Here is an 8713-nt window from a genome sequence, read left to right on the forward strand (position 1 = left end):
TCGAAAACAAGTATATTAAATATGTAAAATTAAGTTTATAAATTTTTCCCAATCAATACAGCCTTAGAGAACTCAATAAAAGCAACCATTAGTATTGGCATTTTAACTAAATCTATACTCGTATTGCAAAACATCAGAAGATCATCTGCAAAGCATAGATTGATCAATTTTAAAGTTTCTTATTGAGAATGCAACTTGAGAGACGTTTTTTTCAGAAAAATAACTTAACAAAATTCAAACTATAACTTGACCTTTTCATTAAAAAATAACCTGAAAGTATTTTCATCATTTGGCGCAAAAGATTAGTTTCATTTCAATCCCCTAAATTGATATTGTAAAGTAATTATATATATATATATGTTGGTTTCTCTTTGCGATTAAGTTTCTTCTATGAGACTTTAATGAATTTTGCCCAAAAAATTGTATGATATTAACAAATTTAAAATATAGATAAAATCAAGCATACTTTTTTAATTAATTTATATTAATATTAATTTTAAAAATATTGAAGTAATAGTTTTATTAAAAAAGTCAAATATAACAGTTAACCAAGATTATAAGTGAAAGAAGGAAAATCACATAAAAATCATATTGAAATATATAAATGATAATGAAACCTCACTAAATATCATAATTCTTTTCAAGTTTTTATGAACTTTTTGACATTAATATTTTTGATAAAATGACTTAAATACCCCCTATTAAAACAAAAAGTAACAGCTCTAGCCATAAAAAAGTAAATATCAATACTACTTTAATTTAAATAATGACTATTTTTTAAAAATGACTAAAATGGAATAAACAAATACAACTTTCCTTGTACAAATTTTTAATTTATTAAAATTTAAATATTGTAAATATTTATAACTATTTTAATTTAAGTAATGATTATCTTTCTTTTGGAAATGACTGAAACAAAATAAGAAATTTCAACTTTCCCCATGCCAATATTTATTTACTAAATTCTAGGTGTTATAAATATAAATGATTACTTTAAATTAAACAATGACTATTTTTCTTCTAACAATGATTGGAATAAAACAAATAATTATAATTTTCTTGTGCAAATTTGTGATTCACTAAAATTTAAGTATTGTAAATATTTATGACTATTTTAATTTTAGTAATAATAATTTTTTTTAAAATGATTAGAATAGAACAAGTAATTATAATTTTCCTACACAAATTTTTTATTTATTAAAATTTAAGTATTATAAATATCGTGATTATTTTAATTTAGATAATGAATGTTTTTTTCTTGAACATGGCTTAAAAGAGAACAAGAAATTACACCTTTTCCTATGCCAAATTGTATTTACTAAAATCTAGGTGTTATACATATACGGAACTACTTTCTTTAGGTAATAGGTATTTTTGTAGCAATGATTAGATGGGAATAAACAACTACAACTTCTCTTATGTAAAGTTGTGATTCATTGAAATTTAAATGTTATAATTATTTATAATTATTTTAGTTTAATTAATATTTCGGGAGTGACTAAGGGTAAACAAGCAATTACTACTTAATTAAAATTGAAGTATTGTAGTCATTTTTTAAAAAATTATTAATATTAATAAAAAAATATTCCTAACGATTGGAGAAAAATTTATAGTATTTTGCCAATCACATTAGCTTCTGCATATTTAAGGGGATTTTTCCTCCTTTTTTTCTAAAAAACTAATATTATAAAAATCCTTTAAAAATATATAAATAATAATGTTATCCTTTAAAATAACCATAATTCTTCTAAAATTTTAGAGATTTTTATTTATTAATAAATTTATATACTAAATTATCTTTATTAAAATAAATGATTCACAAATTTTTAAATATTTATAATTTTTTTATATTCATAATAATGCAAACAATACTAAAAAATTTAACATGTGAAATTGTAATTGTTTGTTACATTATTGTTAATATAAGAAGAAAAATCTATAAATATTTAATAAAATTTGTGGATAATTTATTTTGACAAAAATAATTTAATTTAATAATTTATATAAATTTATTCATGGTAAATTTTTTTTAATTTTTAAAAAAATTACATATTTGAAAAGATTAAATTATTATTTATATATTTTTAAAGATTTTTATCATCATTTTTCAACCAAAAAAAAAAAGCTTTCTTTTCAGAAAATTATTTGCTGAAGCAAGAGTTAGGGCTTTTCGTTCAAAACCACACCTCGCGGCTTCTGAGTTCTGACCTCCTCGCACGATCTTCTCCCTTCCTCTGCGTCGTGCGCTTTCCGGTACTTGCGGTGGTCAGTTCTCCGGTGGCATTAAGAACTAGCTGACGAAGGTATTTAGATTATTGATTGGTTATACGATACGTCATGTTTATGTTACAAAACTCCCAATGCTTGTCAATTATAGATGTGAATCCCTTCCCCTTACCACATATCAGAGTCTTATCAATGTTTTTGGTGCCTTTTGTTCTCTGATTTTTCAAAGATAAAAATAATTTTGGGTTGAGATAAGATGAGCGGACTTGAGAAAGGATCAACCACTACCAAGACCCCTGCAGATTTCCTGAAATCACTTCGTGGTCGTCCTGTTGTTGTAAGTTGAATTCTGGCGTCGATTATCGAGGTAATTCTGGCCTCAATAGCTTCAAACTAAGTATCTTCCTTTGAAGTTGTCTTTGGTCTGAACTGATATTTTTCGTATCCTTTATTTTGTGATAAAACTGAAGAGTATGGTTTTTCGAAATATGATTGATTATGACTTTGTAGAACCTGAAAATGATGCATTTCGGTTTACTAACTTTTTTATGTTGAAATCACCTTTCATCATGGTAGCACATAGTGCTTACCACCTTGTTTATCTTCTCACTCTCACTCATTATAAATATATATGAGAGCATCATTTTGCTTTTGTGTATATCTAATCATTCTTTGCTTTATTTATCATTTTGCAAGATCATCAACTCCATTACTTGTTTTATTTGGTCTCTCATCTGTTGCTTTATATTGAATGGTTTTGAACTCTAGCAAATAAGTCGACAATATGAAAATTCTTAGTAATGTTAGTGAACTAGACAAAGCATGATCTATATATTTGATATTTTTTGAGTTATTTTCTGTTTGGTTGCGAGATGTGGTTTATTGGACTTCAGTCAAAGGTGAAAGCACCCTTAAGGCTTACGACCTCTAAAATGCTGCAAGTTAGAGAAGCTAGAAAGGGGCATTCAATTAACCACAACATATAAGTCTGTCCTAGTTATGAGGACAATAGGACCATTATATGTTTACCTACAACATAGCATGGTGAATTACACTATTTTTTGTTCAAGTCAATAATCATAAATTTTATTGGTATTCCAGCCAAACCCACTCAGACTATTCTTGAACAAATTATAACAAGGAGTGTATTTACTCTTAATCTCTTCATCCGATCTTTGATTTTTGTTTAGTCTATTTATTTTTCTAGAAAACTTATTTCGCATCTCCAACTCAGATGGATTAATTCATAAAATACAATTAGTTCATCATCAGCCAAGAAAAAGCACAAGTTCAAGTAATTTCATCCCGGAACAAAATCCACTTTTTCCTAATGCACAGATCTTTGTATGAACTTAGCAAAATTTTGCTGGAGATGGGGGAGAGTTCTTGACAAACAAATTGACAAACAAAAATAAGGGAAAAAATTGAAAAAAAAAATATAATTCTTGTTATGGTTTGTTTGAGAATGACTTGTTTAAGTTTGGATGAGATTTAAATAAATTTGTGGATTGCTGAACAAGAAGTACCGACAAGTTCATTGAGATAGCATGGGAATCTAGGTTATGTACACTATCAATAAACTATTTGTCTCTTCAATTTACTTCACTGGAATTTACATTCATTTGCCAAGATAAAGCCTGAAGTTTCTTTAGCAGAGAAAAAACTAATATCTTATTATGAGATGTTATCACTACAAGGACAAGATAGGTCAACTGGTGAAGATAAACATTATATTGGATGACAAAGAAGAACCTCAATATCCCAATCAATGGGTTTGACATTATTTTGTAGAAAACATTGATCTTTCAGTATCCAATTATAAAACAACTCTGCTTTACTTTTTGTGTGAATAATGACAAAGAAATAGTAAATTCTCAAGGAACAAGATCTCATGCTAGTGCTGCATCTCAGAATAAGGAAAAATTATAAAGCAACAAATGAAGTTTGGGGTTTGAAAGTGTCAAGTATCAAAATGGCATGATTGAAGCTTTTCAAAGTGTGGAATTGATATTTCAAAGAGTAGTATCAAAATGGTCAATAAGAGTTAGTACTAACTCCTATTATGTTAGAAAGTGAAGTGTGGGTTCTCTTACAAGAATTGCAGTTAGATATATAAACATATATGGTAAGAATGGTGCTCAAAGAATTTTATTAGATGCCCTCCAAAGATGTGGAAGCTGTTGATGCTTCTAATGTCTTATGATGATAATAATAGTGTACTTTAGTTAGTTATGGATATGTAAACAAAAATATAGTATTTGATTGGCTTTTGGGTTACATTGTTTTTGGTTACACAAGATTGCTTCCTACTCTTCTGGTCATCTTTAAAGTCATTTTTTCCAATCTCATTAATGCCATTGCAAAAAAAAAAAAAGTAAAAGAAATAAAATTTTGTAAAATTTCATATATGCTGTTATAATCTAAACAATGATATCATGTTATTTTTTTCTTTTTATGAAAGATAATTTTCGAAATACTTTTCAAATATTACTTAAAAAGTCGCACCGTGACTTATAAATAAAACCAAATAGATCTTTAGAACGTGTCTTATAAATGGGACCAGAGGGAGTACACTATAACATTGTGGTTGAACAATATAATGGAGCTATTTCTTTTTTCCTCATAGTTACATATTATAATTCATGCACACTTTGAATGCACTTTTATATGTTTAATTAATTGGTTGATGAATGTTCTAAATATATATGAATCAACAGTTAAAGAGGTTAGTTTGGTTGGTTTTAAAAAAAAATTTAATAGAGATGTAGTTAACATTTATGTTCTTTCATAAAAGTTTTAAGCAATTATATACTTTACATTTTTAAATAAAAACAAAAGATCATGTGCAAGCATTAAAAAATATGAATAGTAATGTACGTACTAAGTTATGGATTAATTATTTTTTTTTGTGAGATGTTCTTACTAAGTTATTATATATCGTGAGAAAGTTTAAACTCAAAGCTATAAGAATATTTCACACTTCATTTGTTATCTCTTAAGTGTAATATTGGAGGAAAAGTTATAATCCATTCAATCTATTTCGTAATAAACCAAACAATGGTAGAATGAAGTCATCCCTTTTCCTCAGAAAAATTTCCATTAAATGTTGCTTGCATAGATTTGTTAGACTTTGTGGGCTCCTTGTTATTATGATTTATGAGGCTAAGTTTCATCCAAGTGACCTAATTTGGAGGCTGGGGATGGAAGAAATCTCCTGGGGCACATTTTAACGCAAATTAATAAATGATTATTTCTTTTTTCTGTGCAAGTATCATTTATACTCTAGGTAGAAACATGTTGATCGATTAACTCAGAGGTGGTAATCTCCATAGAAGGAAATAGTTGAAAAGATACTAGTTTATGACTTTTTAACATACCCTTTGTACAGAATATCTCCATGGGATCTGACCAAAAGAAATTGGGTGTTGAAGTAAGAAAAAAGGTAGTTCAGTTTTATTGCTGTTTGCTACCATAATGAATTGTTCGTTCAAGTTCCTGATGGCTTTGCATTGCTGACTTTGCTTATGGCTTTATTACGCTTCGAAGTAGTCAAGGAGTGGCTTTCCCTCACAGATAATGAGGTTCAGTTTTTTGGTCAGTGAGAAGTGTTTGTGAGTGCAGATAAACATGACATTCTATTATTTCGGTATCATTTGCATTATGTGGCTTTCTTATTACTGTTGGTCCCGACCAAAACATTGGTATGGTGTGCATGTTTTTGTGTTACACTGCTACGGGAGTTGCCACGTGGCTGTACTTTATGTTTGCAGCTATTACATAGTGGCTTGACACTATTTGATCATGTTCTCAGGTATTCTTGCTTGTCTAGATGGCTATATGAATATTGCCATGGAACAAACGGAAGAGTATGTCAATGGACAATTGAAGAACAAGTATGGCGATGCATTCATTAGAGGGAATAATGGTAATGCTGGAAGTTTTATTTGATCCAAAATTTAGGGTATTTGGGATTTTTTATAATTTTCTTTCCAGTTATACCCTTTATTTGTTTTTACTTTTGAAAAAAACGATTTGTTAGAATTTCAATTGTCATTATTAAGATATTTCTATAGGGTGTTTAATGAGAGTATAATTGGAAAGATGTATAAATTTTTAAAAGATTAAGATTTCAACTAGTGTCCTACATTGTGAGACTGGAGGAAACGTTTGATTACCTCTAACTTGATTTTCTTTCTTGGTCTGCGATGCAGTTCTGTACATCAGTACCTCAAAGAGGACCCTAGCTGAAGGGGCATAGTATGTAACACTGTTGATCTTTTCAAGACTCTTGTTAGCCAACCTCCAACCGATGTTTTTTTAAAGCTTCTTTGTTTTCCTTTGTTTCTGTAGTGAAATTTAGTTTTTCAGATGTTAAAAAGGCTGAGTTGGAATATATGTATATTTTGGCATTTTGAAAATAGTGTTTGGTGGAGCATTGCATGATCCGCCTGTATTAATCATTTAGTCGGAGAGTGGGGTATTGTGAATCATGCTTCTGTTTTGCAATTTGTAATGCAACTTTTTCCCAGTTTGACTGGAAAACTGGCAACTCGGCACTTGGTCTGGCTCGGAGTTCACTCAGCGCGGGATCTGACGTAGACGGTTAAAAGCCAGAAAAACCGGTTAGCTGGGGAAAAAAACCGGATGGTTTTTTTTTTTGTGTCCTTGCTTGGAAAAATTACTTCGGCCTTTAAGGATGAGGGATTCTAGCCTGTACCTCTGCACCTACATTGGTTTTTATTTAGTTTAGGTTTTCTTTTGTTGGTTGAAAGAAATAGAAAGTAAAAATAAGATGATCAAAATATTTAAGGGGATAAGTGAATCATTTTTATGAGAGAGAAGAGTAATTTAATTTATGGAATTGAGAATCATGATTTAAAGAATTTTATCATGTTTTATAAAAGAAAGGATAATTTAATTTATTTTTATTTTGATTTTTTTTTAATACATTTTATTCTCATTTTTAACAGCCAAATGAGATTTTGTTGATATAAGCAATGCAGGACTTTTAATGACAGAGCTATGTGTGCCATTATGTAGAAGATTATTTGCTTGTCTTGTTATACTTACATTAAACATAATGAGGCTTTTTTTAAAGTCTCATAAAATCCAGATGATAGGATGGAATGTCTTTAAGGTTGTTGGTCTTCTGGTCCTCATGACCCTTGATGAAGCATGAATGTTAAAATTTAATTTAAATGATTTAGATTTAATTTTTTTTATTTTTATCTTATATTCTTGGTAACTTTTATGCTTTTTATTTGGTAGATGCTATATTTAAAATAAATATAATCTCTTAACTGACAAGTGTGTATATGGAGGATTTAAAAAAAAAAAAAATCAGAGTCAAGTGTCTACATGAAGGATTTTTTTAAAAAAAGAAAAATCAGTGAGTGTCAAGTGTATGTATGAAGGAAATTTGTAAATTCAATTTATGATTATGATTGACAGAAGACTTTTTTTAATTAATTCTTATTGAACATTCCCTTGCATGTCATCTATATAGTTTATTAACTTAAATTAACGTTTATGTGGTGTGTTAATAATAGGGCATACATAACGTTTGAAGGAAAATACTCAAAATCAAGTTCAGGGTATTAAGTGTTTCAAAGTGAATATATTGGGGACAAAAGTGACTTTATCAACTGGATGCCATGTGAACATTTTGGTCAAAAAAATTGCTCAACGGATGCATTAAAGATAGGGTAGGAACAATTTTTTTTTTTTTAAACATTCAAGGATGTTTTGATCCAAAATTGAGTTTAAAATAGCCACAGATCTTAATTCTAAAAAATTGATCCTGCGTGAACACTTTGAAAAAAAAAAGACCTTAACTCAAAAAAAAAAAGTCATGTAAGGGTGCATTGTCCACCAACTGAACTATGATCAATTGAATTCACATTTTTTTTTTTAACTATGAAGCGAGCTAATTTAACCACCTAATTAACTTGTGATTTATGACAAACAAACCCGCAACTCGTAAATTGACTAATATTGTCATCTCTATAATATTTTAGAGCCTGTTGATAAATAACGAAATGATAACTGAATATAATTATCATTTTATTAAGCTAAGGTGTTAAAAAAACCTTATGGTATTTCATTATACTGCGGGTAACCTCAATGTAATTCTACTGATAGTGTATGATACATTAAAGTTGTCAAAAGCTTTCTTTCTTTCTTTTTTCTTGATAAATTTAAATATTTGATTGGTCTGTGACTAACGAGGAATCATTTCCTATTTGGGCGAGACGTCCAAAATGATTCCATTGTCACTTAAAATTGAAAAGAAACAAAGCACACGAGAATCTTATCCACCCCACACCCTCAATTCCTTAGGACATCACGTGACTATCACGCCCCCACCACGCCTTCTCATTGCGGCTCCCCCACCAGCGTCCCACACGTGGGCTCTTCTGGCCGCGTAAGTTCACACTCAGCTCCCCGCAAGAACTCACGCGCCAACCACTCGCAGCGATTTATTTTT

General features: G+C 29.2%; 1 protein-coding gene across 1 annotated transcript; it reads left to right on the forward strand.

Annotated features, from left to right (window-relative positions):
- Positions 1–2482: 2482 nt before the first annotated feature.
- On the forward strand, positions 2483–6883 carry LOC129319034 (sm-like protein LSM36B). Its single transcript, XM_054964066.1, is given in 4 exon segments — positions 2483–2561; positions 2564–2593; positions 6038–6151; positions 6438–6883. Coding segments are annotated over 4 exon segments (270 nt in total). The 3' UTR covers positions 6485–6883.
- Positions 6884–8713: the final 1830 nt, after the last annotated feature.

Source organism: Prosopis cineraria, unplaced genomic scaffold (genome assembly GCF_029017545.1).
Source record: "Prosopis cineraria cultivar Desert tree isolate PC_DT_omini unplaced genomic scaffold, ASM2901754v1 PC8, whole genome shotgun sequence".
Lineage (NCBI taxonomy): Eukaryota > Viridiplantae > Streptophyta > Magnoliopsida > Fabales > Fabaceae > Prosopis > Prosopis cineraria.